Source organism: Eublepharis macularius, chromosome 14, assembly GCF_028583425.1.
Source record: "Eublepharis macularius isolate TG4126 chromosome 14, MPM_Emac_v1.0, whole genome shotgun sequence".
NCBI classification, from domain to species: Eukaryota; Metazoa; Chordata; class Lepidosauria; order Squamata; family Eublepharidae; genus Eublepharis; species Eublepharis macularius.
In genome coordinates this window covers 19157977-19173485 of record NC_072803.1, presented here as the reverse complement: position 1 = coordinate 19173485, position 15509 = coordinate 19157977, and the positions used below count along the sequence as shown (strand labels likewise).

The 15509-nt window shown below is 39.4% G+C and overlaps 1 protein-coding gene across 2 annotated transcripts in view; it reads right to left on the bottom strand.

The window, feature by feature from the left end:
* CDON (cell adhesion associated, oncogene regulated) overlaps positions 1–15509 on the bottom strand; it is a 64914-nt gene that overhangs the window by 23460 nt on the left and 25945 nt on the right. For both annotated transcript variants that reach the window (XM_054997729.1, XM_054997730.1), the window contains exons 4-12: positions 13130–13276; positions 12815–12958; positions 11403–11690; positions 11005–11274; positions 8696–9052; positions 7213–7502; positions 3527–3698; positions 2244–2375; positions 371–577 (exon numbers count right to left, since the gene is read on the bottom strand). In XM_054997729.1, coding sequence (XP_054853704.1) covers positions 371–577; positions 2244–2375; positions 3527–3698; positions 7213–7502; positions 8696–9052; positions 11005–11274; positions 11403–11690; positions 12815–12958; positions 13130–13276 — 2007 coding nt within the window. The remainder of the gene's footprint in view (positions 1–370; positions 578–2243; positions 2376–3526; positions 3699–7212; positions 7503–8695; positions 9053–11004; positions 11275–11402; positions 11691–12814; positions 12959–13129; positions 13277–15509) is intronic.

Below are 15509 nucleotides of genomic sequence, written 5' to 3'. Positions count from 1 at the left end.
ACTTACTTTCATGCATCACAGAAACACTCTGCTCAGGTTCTAGGGCAGAAATGATTTTGTCACAAGAAAAAAGCAGAGACTGGTAATGGGTTTCTGAATTTTATACAGGATTAGTGGCAATCTCAGGCTATTGTGGAAGGCATGGGTCACAGCTACCTTGATAAGGTCTGGGGCTGGTTAGTAACTGGATAGATGACCTCCATACATATACCAGTCTGAGTTCCATGATGGAAGGAAGGTGGAATACAAATGTAACACAAAATTAAAGCAATGTCTTGTACTTTAATAGGACCAACTTGGTTGCATCCTAAGATACTGCTAATGTCAATTATATTCTCTGTTAAATAGGATAACTGATGCATATTAATACCTGGATCCAAATGGCGAACTTCTACGGAAAGTTTGGAAGGGGAAATGTTATCAGCTGCAACCTTCCAGTCACTTTGCTTGTTCATAAGTTTATATTCTACTTTAAAGGCAGTGATAGGAGATCCACCATTTGCACGAGGGATCCAAGTGACATAAACAGATGTCTCTGATGCCATGGAGATAGTAGGTCGATCTGGTGCCTCAGGAACTGAAATGGGAAATTGAGAAACCATTCTAAATCCCGCACAAAGCTAACAAGCATCCAACGTTCACAATGCTCACCTAAACTTTCTTTAATTATATATTATCTTTCAAGAAAGTTAGAAAGAATAAACTTGATCCAAAAGAGTCTTAAATCCAGGAAATTCTTCCTTAAACTCCAACTTTGGAGAGAATTAAAGTTTCTTACAAAAGCAGGCTACAGTTGCCAAGACAGACTATATATAAGAGCTATGCTGCACAAGATCACTGAATTACATCAGCACACACCAGCTCTGCAATATTAGCACAATAAAAACCCCAAAAACCCAACATACTTATTCAAGATCTCAGAAACAGCCAAACTAATCTGCTATGACACTCATACATGGTTCTGCACTAAATTCATCTTGTTACACAGAAGTGGAAGGTCTAAATTCTGAACTGGAATTCCAAGGCTCATGAAAGCTTTACCTATTTCTATGGTTATCAAGTACCAAAAGGTTTTAAATCATTCACTTAAAAACAAATTAGCTAGCATTCATATTAATACATAGCAGATCATATTAATACTTACTGAACTCACTTGAAGTTAGACAGCAGTGGGAACAGAAAGAACGAAGAGAGGTGGGGTTAGTAAGTCTGATTACAAGCATTCCCACATATCCTTCAGTCTTTATTAGACTGTTTTACATATATTCTTGAACTATTAGACAGTAACAGAGGGAAAAGTGGATTTAATATGGAAGAGAAAGATATAGTGAGATTGTAAATTAAGACTAGCTTCCAGTTTGTCATCATCTGACACTGAGTGAACTTGACAGTGATCTTACATTTTTACATAAGACTATATATTCAAAAATTAACTGTTTCAAATCAATGTACTATCATGTAGTGTAAGAAAGTAAAATTTCACAGGATTTGAATATCATATTGTTTATAATCCCACAATGAGGCAGCATTATGCTAAGATTCTATATGGAATTAGACAATCAGTCCATCTAGTACTGTCCACTGAATGACCCGGGACTAAGGCATTTTAATGGACTTTTACTCTCATATGAGCCTGTCGATCAATCATCACCTGCGGAGACTTGCTCTGTATGTCCCTGCCTTCAGAGGATAGGCAGGCAGTTATCTGAGATAGTTCCTTCTCTGTGGCGGTGCCCTAGTTAATGGAACATCCCCTCTACTCAAATTTACCTGGCGCTATCACTATAATGGTCTACACACCAAATGAAGTTTGTTTGGTTTATTCATTTTTCTTAAACAACTGAATCCAATATTGCTTCCAATAATTGATTTTGTTTAAATGAACTGTTTAATTTTATATATCTGTACCTTACCTTGCAGGTTATTTTAATGAAAAGAAGGGATACATTTCAATATAAAAATCCAAAACCTCTAACTTGCAATAGTTCTCTATAGTCTCAGACAAAGATCTTTGCCAGAACTGTAACCCAAGTTTCTTTAACTAGAGTTAGCAGGGACTGAACTTCAGATCTTCTATGTGTAAAACATATAGCTCTGCTAATGGGACCCTTCCAATCCACTGAATTTTTTCCTTGGTTTGTCAAGACAAGTGAATCTCTGTACAGAATAAAATGAAGGTGTTTTTAAAAATTACCTTTTACATGCCAGCATGTAATATGAATCATAAGATAAGCTATATTTACCTCCACTATGTCGAGACGAATCTGGAAGGACCACACCAAAATTGTTGCTTGACCCTTCCTGAATGACAGGATGCTTAGGAATGCCAACTGGTTGAGATGGGACTTGTGTGTTTTTTGAGGAAGATGATCTTTCTAACAAATATTGGAGAGATAAGCTCCATGAGTGGATGAGATATTGCTCAAAAATATTAGCTGATATACTGTCATAGTACATTTTGCACCTTTATCACAGGTTTGAATTAACAAATGCTATATACACTTTTACTTTATTTTAAACTCAGCCCTGTCCTATACACAACTTGATGATATTAAACCCAAAGCTTCCACTAAAAAGTCCCATTAATTGTTAATATGCTATAGACAAAAGATGAACTACACCAGGTTGCTTTTAGCTGCTAAAGATATAACCCAACATGAAACTCTTTTTGCCTCTGGAACATGCTTAGATCAGATTTAGAAGCGATCCCAAGGAAAATAATTTACTGCCAATTAATTTCTAGGTATAATTCAAGTGTAGATTCTTACTTTTAGAGTTTTCAGTGGTCATCTGGTCACTAATAAATATCTGGATCAGAGGCCCAGTCCAATGCGTACCTTTCCCCAGCTTCTGAAGTACGGAGTACAGCAACCAGAGACACAGCATTTTCTGTGCTGGGGCCTCAACTGTAGAACGCCCTCCTTGCACTACTTTGGCAAGTGCCTAGCTAACTAACTTCTAGGAACCAGAGCAAATTCTTACTTGCCAAAGCATTTTGTTGAGATTTTCTCCACCACCACCACCACCACCACCACGTTCTTGTTTGAAGATGTTTTGAGCCACCTCAAACACTTGAATAGAAACAGTATACTTTTAATGAAGACAATGACTTGAAGTGCCTATAACTATGCTCTGGAGCTTTACCTATAGTCATCATTGGCTGACCCCCAATTTAGAACAAAGGTTGAAGTTGGGTTCCCTGGGGTAGATACTATCCCTTATTCTACCACTCCAGTGAACAAACTTTATTTATTAAAATATTCATACTCCACCTTTCCTTCTGGCTCTAGTTTGAAGCTTTCTTCCAAATTAAGTGGCTCTTCTATAGGAGAAAGAGTCATGTAAGTTGGAAGGAATCTTGTTAGCCTGGAGGAAAGCTACTTGTCAGATGTTTGGAGCCACCCCACTATTTTTGGTTTTTCTGGGAGTTGTACTAGGGGTTTCTAGTAACAGGAACTTAAGAGGAAAATCTCATCTACTGAAGCATTCTGGGGCAGATGTACAGAATAGCAAACACCACATTTACCTTTGCTGGTACGAAAAGTAAGCATAGAGGGCTGGCCTTCACCAGCTGCACTTCTAGCTACCATCAAGACTTCATACAGACTGGAGGGTTCTAGTTCCGAAAGACAAAGTTCATTTTCACTTCCAGGGACACGAATTGTATTCCAATTGGACACATTGACATTATCATCCAGCTGTTTAAGAAGGAAGCACAAGATGCTATAAGCACGAAAAATCCTACCTAAATGTATTGACACTCAATTATTATCCAGTTCTGTTTATTTCACTGTAGAAAGCTGTTAACAAGCATTCAAACTTACTATGGCTAAGTTACTTATGGAAAATTGAAGATAATATAACGTACTTCCTTTACATTGTTTAATACAACGAACATATTGAAAACTGTTTACATGGTAATTATAACATGCCCAAAGAATGGTACATGGTATGCCACAGATGTGGCCATCCACTCACTTCAACAGAACGTAACTGATCTCCACGGAGATCACTGAGGCACCTCATCACTCGGCATTACTTGTTAGCTCCATATCAGATTTTTAATTACAATATCCCTTCCCCCATGAGGGCAGAAACAAAGAATTTTAGATTTCGTTTTGAGTTGTTCTGTGCAGCCTCCAGTCAGGTGGATTCATAACTTGATTTTTATTTAATTGCATATATATTTGTGATTTTATGCCATATCCCAGTTTAGAAATTAGTAAAATATCCAAGTATTGAGAATCACCTGAAAAACCATCACAACTGTGAAACTGCCAAGCCAAGCTTGCTTAATGTTGAACTGGCAATGGCATCCATTCATATTAATTTTATGGAAACAACAGATCTTTAGACATGGGAAATGTTGTATGGAAAATAAAGCATTGGAAAACTTACTGCCACACACCTCTAAGTATGAAACAAGAATACACTGCACATCAAACGTGCAAGGTGTTTCTGGAGCCACAATCCTTCCTTAGTCACATATAGTTTAAAGGACATACTGGCAAAGAAATATACACATGCACACTTCATAACTGATATGGGCTGTGTGTTTTATACTCTAGTATTGTATCCAAATAGAAAAATCTCATGAAACAGGCTTCAGGTAGGAAGATTTCCCCTAATGGGAAGTCCCCCCCCCAAATCCTGAAGGGAAAATCAAGTTCTATTTAATTAAATGCAAGACTCCTAGATCTGTTAATTTAGGTTGAATTAATGTAATGCAATGATCAAAGCTTATACTGAGGCTCTCACATGGAAAATATGTCAAATGCTTCTTAGATACCTTGGGAGAAAATTTCAGATAGCAATATTACAAATTCAGCACCTTTAAATCCAGAAGACTGAAGAAAACGGACTTCTAATATAGAGAGAAAGCTCTTTTTTTAAATCGGCCTAACTGTGTCTAGATGCAAAATTGTATAAACAGACTGTCATAAGATTTCAAGGATTTTGCCAGATTTTTTTTTAAAAAAACAACTTTGTGGTATTTCTGGTTTTAGGTCAAAATGAGACCAGGATACACACAGATGAACAGCTTCAATTTATGGGAAAGCTTGGCTTACGACTTAGGCAAACATGTTGCTGGTTCTAATTTTGGGTCAAAGTAGTTTTTCTGTAGCTAGACACAAGCTGCAAAACTTTTCCTCAGAAAACACAGCAGCATTAAAAAAACCCAGACATTTCCATTTTCCATCAAAATATCACGACTATTTCCCAATTTACTACATAATTTTCATTTTAGTTTCAATTAGTATAATGAACATTCAGTCATGTTCCGAGGATGCAAACTCAATCTCTATTAGTACAAATGCACTGATTCATTATGTCATCACACTGTATGACTTTACTTTAGTTTCTCTCTGGCTATTGTTAAATACCAGGGTTTTGCATCTTTCCAAGATTCATGGTTTTAAGAAACATTAAGACCTGTTTGGTAAGAGGATGTTGTAAAAAAAATGTTGAAACTCGCAATACCGTGTCCTTGAGTCTGCCATGAATATATGGTGACATTTTAAAGGTGTCTGTAATGATATTAAGTAAATGTGTGTGTGTGTGTCTTTAAATGCTTGGTGTGGTATAGATGAGATGTGGGGGTGAAAGAGAGGGATGAGTGAGTGATATGATTGGCTGATGACTGAGAGTGGGCAGAGTGAATGCAGTTTTTAGTTACTGAGGGAGAGAAAAGATTCAGTCAGGGCAAGAGAGGGAAGCTGTGTGCAGCCTGAGTATGTTTAAGCATTTCTGTGAAAAATATTGAGTCAGGAGAAAGCAGGCAAGCTGTGTGCAGCCTGAGCTTGTGTATGTTGTCTGAGAGAAAATTAACCTGTGCGGTAGCCTGAACTGTATGTTTGTGAAAGAACATTCAGTCAGGAAAAGCAGGCAAACTGTGTGTGTGCCTGAGAAAAGGTCTGTGCGACTGGGTTTAAGTAAAGTAACTTTAAGAATTGAGAACTACTCTTTTGAAACCATCAAGTTTTAGATATAATATGAAACCGATATGCTGGGCTTCCTATGAACCTGATCCAGTGGTTACAACTGGTACAGAATGCAGCGGCGCGGGTCATCGTCGGAGCACTGGTATGGGTGCATATTACACCGGTGTTGCGCAAGCTGCATTGGTTGCCGGTGGAGTACCGAATCAGGTTCAAGGTTTTGGTACTAACTTATAAAGTCCTACGCGGACTGGGACTGACGTATCTGTGGGACCGTCTCTCCCCATATGAGCCCCAGAGGACCCTTCACTCATGTAATAAACATCTATTAAAGGTCCCTGGCCCTAGGGAGGCCTGCCTGGTGTCGACCAGGGCCAGGGCCTTCTCGGTCCTGGCCCCAGCCTGGTGGAATGCTCTGTCTCATGAGATCAGGGCCCGGCAAGACTTGTTAACATTTCGCCGGGCCTGTAAGACAGAGTTGTTCCGCCAGGCATATGGTTGATGCTAGGCGGGGTGGGGGGGTTAAACTATATGCCCTCCCATGCAATGTCGTCCATCTTTTTATATTTTTGTTCTGGGAAGAACTGCTGTGTGGAATGTCCAAATCAAATTATGTGCTGCCTTGTTTCTTTGCTCTATATGTATATGTATATATTTTATATTTATATAAATGTAATTTTAATGATAAGATGTCGTATTTTTATAATTTTAATGATAGTTAAATATGTTTTAAATTGTGTTGTTATCCGCCCTGAGCCCGCTGATGTGGGGAGGGCGGAGTATAAATCCAATACATTAAATTAGATTAAAATAAAAGTTTACTTTGGTTTTTTTATATCCCAGAGTATCTGTTATTCCTATATCCCATTCCTTTCCTCAGGGCCACATAGTACCATGAAAAAGCCTGAGCCTTGGGCACGTTACTAAAAGGAGAAATTTAAGTTATTCTGGAATTATATTCCTGGTGGCAGCAATCTACCCAGAGGGTGTAAGAGAAAGATTAAAGGAAAAATCTACCCAAGAGAGAGAAAGGGGTCGTAACACTGTCCTCGCCCGCCCGCCCACTCCAACTTTTCAAAGTATAGCAGAAGTCTGATCCTGCGGTGGTGCAGTGGGTTGAGGAGGTTGCCTTGCTGTTTTCAAGAGCCAAAACACCCATGCATCAGACTCTGGGATGCAGTATTGTCTAGTTTGGCCTTTAATTGCTCATCAAGTCTGCCAAAAAAGCAAGAGGAAGACACGTTTGATATAAGGGAACTCAATGAAGAATTACCTTACGGTATTTCACAAAGTAGGCATTAACTGGCAGACCACCATCCTTTCCAGGCCTCCACACAAGGTCGTATTGGTCTGGCTTAAATGTCCGTGGAGGGCTGAGAATGATCGGCGCATCGGGTGGGGAAACACCATTCAAAGCTTTTTCTGTAGCAGCTTCATCAATAATCTCAGTTGGGGATGAACTTTGGAGGCCCATTTCTGAATCATAATCTTCATCACCTTCATCACTCTGGGCAACTTCCACAGGAGCTGCTGCTTCTGGTTTTGTACTACCTTCATAAGAAACTGCAGAAGAAAGGAAGTTAGTGATAGAAATAGGCTAAGCAATTCTTCTCTATAGATCTGACAATTATGCACAGCATACAGCACCAATGTGGGCACTCTAAACAAACTGGAAAATGAAAACTTTGTTTTTAGAACCTCATTGAAAAAAAGGACACGGTCTCACAGAATGGCATCATGCAGCAGATTGAAAGTGTTGATTAATTTATGAAGTGACCCTGAAAATAGTGTTTAAAGGAGGTATAATTATTGGTTCATTTCACGAAGAACAACGCCCAATTACGTACCTAGTTTCTAAGTGCTAACAATTTCAGCCAAATTGTTTGAAAAATAATTCTAAGCAGCTTTAAGTATTCTTTCTGTCATCTGTACAGCTTCTAAATTACAACAGCCTTTCTTGAAGTAACTGAATAGTTAAAAGAAAAGCTTAAGCAGTAAGGCCTGCAATGTTTGCCAATAATCCAGACAGCTGAAATTCTGAAGTTTAGTATTGCACTCAAAATATGGAAGCATGCAAAGAAGAGCTTCTGCTCTCTAAACTATGGATATTTAAATGTGCAACTGCCATAAACTCGCAGTCACATTCCTACTTTATGCATACTGACTGATTAAGAGAACAGTTTACAAAGTAAGCACTTCATAAAGCAAGGACTGTGAATGTCTAGTCTGGCCTTCCTCACATTCCATCGCTACTGAAATAACAACAAGTATGGAGGATTTTGGGATACTTTGTGGAAACCTGAATGACAGAGCAATCCCCTCCCCCACCTGCACACACACACTAAATTTATGCCCTTGGCAAACACTTCTTAGGAATAAGGTTGCGAATGGTGACTGTAACAGTGAGCTACATGGGGAAGATGAAAGACTGGAAAGCTGATTGTAAGGTTTCAAATGTATAGGTTTTAGATAGATGTTCACCGGTAACTGTGGGTTAACCATGGTTTTGAATAAGGGCCTGACATGGAAAATAACCTACCCGAAAGATGTAGGCAGATGGTAAATGGCAAGCACTTGATAAGATGTGGGAACACATGTAAGCTAGTTATACTGCTACTGAGTAAGATGCTGCAGCCATGGGATAAGCGATGTCATCAGTCCAATTCCTATTTTTTAAAATCAAAATAGGGACCCTGACAATGTTTTAATCAAAACATTTACATTGTATTTAGTAAGCCAACTTGGACACCACTTACCAACAGTAAGGAAAGCATCTGAAAGAGCCATGCCATGTTCATTGGTGGCTTCGCAGGTATATTTCCCAGCATGCTCCGGAGTAACAGGCTGGACATATAAAGAGCTTGATCCAGCCCGAGACATGATGAAGTAGACTCTGTCTGTAATAGAGGCGCCAGTTCTTGCTTGTGAGGATGACTTCCGTGGTTTTGAATAAAGGACTTGTGAAGGGTGGCTGCTAATTAGCCCATGACTGTTGTACCAACGGATTACAGGAACAGGCAGCCCAGTTGCATTGCAGGACAACGTAACAGTGTCACCATCTGGCACTTTGGTGTTTGCTGGTGGTGAGGTTATAATTGGCTTTGAACCTCTTTCTATTTAAAACAGAAATATAGAACAACAAGAACAATTTTGTTATTGCAAAATGGTATTCTATCTTGAAACACGAGCAACTGATTTGCAGGGAAATGTACATAAAAGTTCAGTACTTAAGTACACAGACTGCAGAAACAAGATGATACTTTGGGCCACATAAATACCCTGAAACCCATCCATTCAGGTGCCATGAAAGTAGCTGCTCTAAGTCTAGAAAACTACTCTCAGACTGAAATTAAAATACTGGATTTATTTCTGCAGCCAGAAGAAAAATACTGATGACTTCAGATGTAGACCAAGTCAGATCATGATTTGGAAAAATCTGGTTTCCCCCCTTCTCATCAAAACTTATTTATTTTGTTAACATCTGACCAGATGAAGATTTCTAGTAAGCTCAATAACATGTACAATGTTTTGTGGAATTTTGGCTGGTCCCAATAAAAAGGTATTATATAGATTGTTCGTTGTTTTGGAGTTTGCATGCATCAATATGGCTGGTTACAACTCTTTTCAAATGGGGAAAGCTAATGTAGTGTGGTATTTAAGAGAACTGGACCAGGACTAGGAATAATTTGATTCAAATCCCTGCTTTGCCAAGAAACTGTCTTTCAACCTAATTCTTCCTGTTAGGATTAGGGAGAGAAAGCCGATTGTCAAACCTGAGCTTTAAGAAGTGCTACGGGGTAATGCTGATTGCCACTTTGGGGACAGGAAGCAATTTTCCCCAGGCCAGTCTGGCTAGGGATCTTGACAGTATTTTGCCATCTTCTGGGCATGGAGCGGGGTGGTGGTGGTGGTAGTTATGAATTTCCTGCATTATGCAGGGGTTTGGACTAGATGACCCTGGAGATCCCTTCCAACCCTATGATTCTATGAAAGTAATGCCTAGAATTTGGAATACCTTTAAACAGTATCTCTCCAACTTTCTGAAAGCCTGGGCCTTGCATTCTTCATGCAATCAAGAGAGGCCTGTACATCTAGAACAAGCTCATTAACTCACCAAGCATGGGGCAGGAGAAAAGACGTGCCTTAAACGTTTACAAATTTCAGATCTCTTGAGAAGCCATATTATGCAAGTAACGCTCAATTTAAAACACTTCAACTGAACATAAAAAGAGATTGGACTCTTATTTCCACTGGTGCTGAAGACTGTATGAAAACTACAGCAAAGTACGTTAACTTCTGTCCACAGCCATACGAGCAGTCTAGTGATGTATTATTTATACAGAGCTCTTGATGTACACAGCACTTCACAGAAGGGGTGGATTAACTTCATCTATTTTTTACTAGAATTTCTGTAAACACAGTTCATACACAGATAGTATCTGTATTAAGTAATACCAGGGCTTTTTTTCAGTTGGAATGCGGTGGAATGAAGTTCCAGCACCTCTTGAAAATGGTCACATGGCCAGTGGCCCCGCCCCCTGATCTGCAGACAGAGGGGAGTTTGTCTGGAGATCAGGGGGTGGGGCCACCGGCCATGCGACCATTTTCTCTGAGGGCGATTTAAACTTAAAAAACTCCCCCCTTGTTCCAGCTGACCCAAAGTGATGTCATTGTCCAGTCCTGAGTTCTACCACCTCTTTTCCCAGAAAAAAAGCCCTGAATAATACAAATGTGCACTCTTGCTAAGAATGTAAGGAACAATTTACTGGATGGAGCCAACATTGACCTCATTCAATACTATTTATGTATTTGGAGAATTTATATGCTGACTCTCCAGAGACTTGTATTCTCTACAGGAGATCCAGCAAATAGTAGGTTGGCCAGTGTACTATAGTCCACCTTCTCTCCATCACAGCTTTACAGAATACGCAAAAGACAATCCCAAACATTTTGAAGTATTATCTATATATAAATAATGATTTATCAGAATAGTCCCAGGAAACAGATGGACAGTTTTCAAAGCTGCCAGGAAAAAAAACATGCAAAACTTCAAACAGAAAATCACCTGCTTGGAAATGAAGTCTCCCAGTGGACTGTACAAACCCAAGACCATTGTTGATTAAACACTGATACAACCCTGTATCTTCTCTGGTGACACCATTAATTCTCAGTTTGCTTCCTGAAAGTAAGTGTCGTGGAGACAAATGGACATGAGCAGCATTATGGAACCAAGTGATGTTAGGTGTAGGGTTTCCATGTACTTCGCATGAAAAATGCGCAGTTTTCCCCAGAGGTACAGTTTGATCCTGCAAGCCTTTTAAAACAGAGGCAGATTCTAAAACAAAAAAAATGTATTATGATAAATTAAATTGTGTTCCATTGTGGTGAGTATCACTGAAAGTTGAATTTTGGGCAAAGCCCTACTTCAAACTAATAAATTAAACGTATTTTGCTGCTTCTTACCAAGTACATTTACACTGTAGTTTACATGTTTCACAACTCCAGAATTGTTATCCACTACGCAGGAATAATTTCCAGCATCTGATGAATGAACTGAATCTATCGTAAGATGTGAGTGAAATGTTCTCCACCTGCCTCCAGCTAGTGCATCTTGGCCATCCTTATACCAGTGAACGGAAGATATAGGCAGCCCACTAACGACACATTCCAACATCAGAGGGCTGTGCTGAGGTACTGCCAAAGCCTGAGAACTGGTTGGGTGAACAATATGAAAATCTTCTGAGGAAGAGGCTGAAAATCAGGGAAGGGGGAATCTCATGAGTGATAAGAGCCAATGCATTTCCCACACCTTTTGCAAAGCATTTTATTTACAGTCACACTTAATGTTACTACCAACTGTTGCAGTTGAAACCCAGGACAGATAATGCTTAATCATTTGCTTTAAGCCTTGTTAAGATGCCAAACCTATAATGAAACCATGTTTTAGCTTGACAACCTAAGCTCTTCTCATAGAGGCAGACACCAGCAAAACCTGCTTGTTGCTTTACAAGCAGACAGGATGGAGAGAGAGGGAAACTACCATCACCTTACCAACTTCAAAACTAATGGTTAATCACAGATTTAGGCATTCAAATCTAAACTAGACCACAGTTAAGGAAAACCATGGGAAAACCATAGTTTAAGCATCGTCTTTGCAAGACGTGAAGACCCCTCCCTTTAGTAGACTGCTAACCATCTAATTAGATAAATTCACTCTCAGGTAGCAATAATTTATTCAATAATCAAGTGCAAAAGCATGCAATCTGTTTGGAAGTTTTTTTCCCATTATATATTTAAAACTCCTGCCAGTCACTTTTTTAAATTATACTAATTTAATTTAAGATTATACTAATTTCACCTGTACTATATTCTTACTGATCTTAAAAAATTGTTCTCTACAGAAAAATTAACAGATCTATCTACTTTGAAAACTACCATGAAGAAGAAAAAGCAAACTGCAAGTTCAGTTTTGTAAAAAAGCCCACAAGTGAAAGGTTAGCATAGTAAAACGACTTGACTACAAGTACCAACTGACATGTTATGATGGACCCACAGATAACTTTAAGTCTGAAATCCATCAATTATAGTTCTTAACAAAGATTTGTTTGTTCAGTATTTGATATGACAAGCTGAATGTTGCTGAATAAGAATACAAACAATAAAAAAGCAAAGTAAGTAAAGTCAGTGAAGAATATATAAATACATATCTATCTATCAGCAAATGCAATCTCTATAACCTCCCAAAAGCCCTACTGAAATGAATACCCTTACACAAGCAGCAGTTCTATTAACAAAGTAAGGCAGTGACAGCCCTTTGTAGCTTATGCCCCATGATTTTACTGAACAATTTCACTACTGTCATATTTAATACTCACTGCTGACTACGAGCTTATGTCCCATTGGTTCAACTTTGAGATCATCAGTGACTGGGTTATATGCTGCACACTTATAAACTCCCCTGTCATCTAAAGAGGCACTCAAAATTTGTAGATTTCCAGATGGGAGAATTAGGTGGTTTTCTAGATTAAAAAAAAAGAGAGAGATAGTTACCTTTAATTAATTGTACAAGGCTGTTAACTCACTTTCCACCGTGACCAGATTTCTGTAATTAATTTCAAACTAGAAGTATAAAGGAAGGAGCAAACACTGTAACAGTTTATAATGCTAAACTAGAATATACAGAATTTTACCTGTTGATTGTTCCAGCAATTTTCCCCGCACACGGAAGCGAACCTGTGCTTTTGGATTACTTTTTGGTAATTTGCACTCAATGAAGGCAGTATTCCCTTGTTTCACTGTAGTTACATGTTTCACTGAAGTCTCAAAGTCATCAAGATCTGGAAAAGAATTCATAATTTCAAAATGTAAAAAAAGCATTAACTTTGAAAGTTCAGAAACAAAGCATGATTTAGGCATTCTTGCCAAACGTTTTCTGTGGCATTCTCATGGTACAGTTTTACAGTATGAAGTTGATGACTCCTGACAAGTAATAGCAGGGGAAGCCTTAGGTTTATAAATGCCCTTCCCTTATTGTATGCTGAAAGTAACATTGGGCTGCTACATTTGTATGCAAGATCTCAACAATCCATTCCCCAGGAACAGGATGAGGGGATTAAGGGGAAAGTGGGATTCTGTGTACACGTTAAAATGTTACATTTCTGTTCCAAAGGGATCTTTTGCATGCAGTGGGGGGAGGGGGTGTGGTCAGCACAGGGAGCAAATGTGCAGGATTCTGAGACATGCTCCACTGTTTTCTCTCCTGAACACTTATGAGAAAGCTCATTTCAATCCATCATGAAGAGTACATTACATCAGATAATCCATTAAAGCGAAAACATTAAATGTATGTCTTTTTGCTCCCAGCTGCTTCACAATGAGACAGGTAAGAGATTCAAGGAAGTAATTAGGCTCAATAATAAATGCAAGTGCAAAAGAAAAAGCATGTTTATCGATCTAGATGGAAACCAATAGCAGGATAGCAGATAGAGTGAATAAAGCATCTGCCACTTCTCACTTTATATTACTCAGAATTGTCACAACTTCTAGCTTTATCTCACTGCAGCTATTTAATCATCTACAAGGAGTACAGTACACATACAAAGAGTCGTGTTGCTTGTAATGTGTTTGTGCAGACTGACCTTTACAAAGTCTCAAGAGGATCTGGTTATGGGTCAAGACTCTACAAAAACATTTACCTTTCTCAATTATGAGAAACTTTTCTCTTATGGGTATTTTTGATATGCTTCACAGGCAGACCATCTCTATAAAAGCAATTAATCAAAACCAGCTTTAAAAAAGCACAATTCCTCTCTGATCCTGAACAGCTGAATTGTCTTTAGCTTGGGAAATACTCTTTAGTACAAGTTTTCGCAATATGGAGGCAGAATAAGTGTGTTAAGCTGAATGAAAATGTATCCCATTTATACAATGCAGCATGTCAATGTATAGGATTCAGATAAGTAAAGGAACATCCTAAATAGGTGTGTGCAATCCAGCTTTCCTGATCTGGCCATAAAGCCAGATTTATGCCAACTGAGCAAAATCTGGCATGGCTGGTTCACAAGAGAGAATCTTGGATCAGATCTGGGAAACCAGATCAAGATAGCCAGATTAATTTGGTTAATCTGGCAAATGCAGCTTCAGCCACTTGGCTAGCTGCTTCCTGAGACTTCCCAGGCTTTGTTCCAAAATGGAAGAGGGAGGGAGTGACTATTGTGTTCAGGAGCTCTCTTTGTATGGCCAATGGGGATTCTTGGGTAGGGGAGAACCTTTTTCAAACTGCCTGCAAGGAGTTAAAAAAGCAGGATCAGCTCAGAGCAGACTCAGTTTTGTGTGGATCTTGTCTTCTGGAGACTGCTGAGTGCTATTGTTGTTTGCTGTCTGGCATGCTCTCCTTCTCTTTGTCTTTGGAGTTATCCAGCCCACCGGTAGATTTTCTGCCTGCTGTGCTTGGAGGAAGACCTGTGCTGCATCCCTGGACTTCTACCTGGTTTGGGAGTCATATAAGATTCACTGGGTTCCCCCCTCCCCCATATTTTGGAGGAGGGGGAGTTGGCCTGGAGTCTGAGAGGGATACGGTAAGGTGGGGAAAGGGACAAAACTTTTTCTTCTTCTGGTTTACCCTTTAAAAATTGCTTTTGCTGTGGGTGGTGGTGGTTTGGCTTTTATTAAGTTGTTTGTCTGCAGTTAGTTGCTGTTCAGTTATTTGCTGACTGTCCTGTTGTGTTCTTCTTGTGTGTAATACTAACTTCCCTCATTGCAGGGGTGGGCTGCTGCAGCCTGTAGCTCTGTCCTGAAGTTCCTCTGAGCCAGTGAGAGTGGCAGTGTAGGCTGCAGAGCAGACTGCAAGACTAGAGAGGAGAACCTGAGTTTCCCAATAGTTCACCTGCCTCTCACTATCTGAGGTCTTCCTTGGGAGAGGGATCTATCTTATACTAAGTTAAAACAACTGTGTTTGCTTGCCACTGCATTGTGCTTGGTGGTTCTGCTGTTGTGGGTATGTGCTTGGTTCTGCTCTGTGGTGTTCCTCCACCAGCCCTGGATTCTGCCTGGTTTCTGTGAGTGGCACGG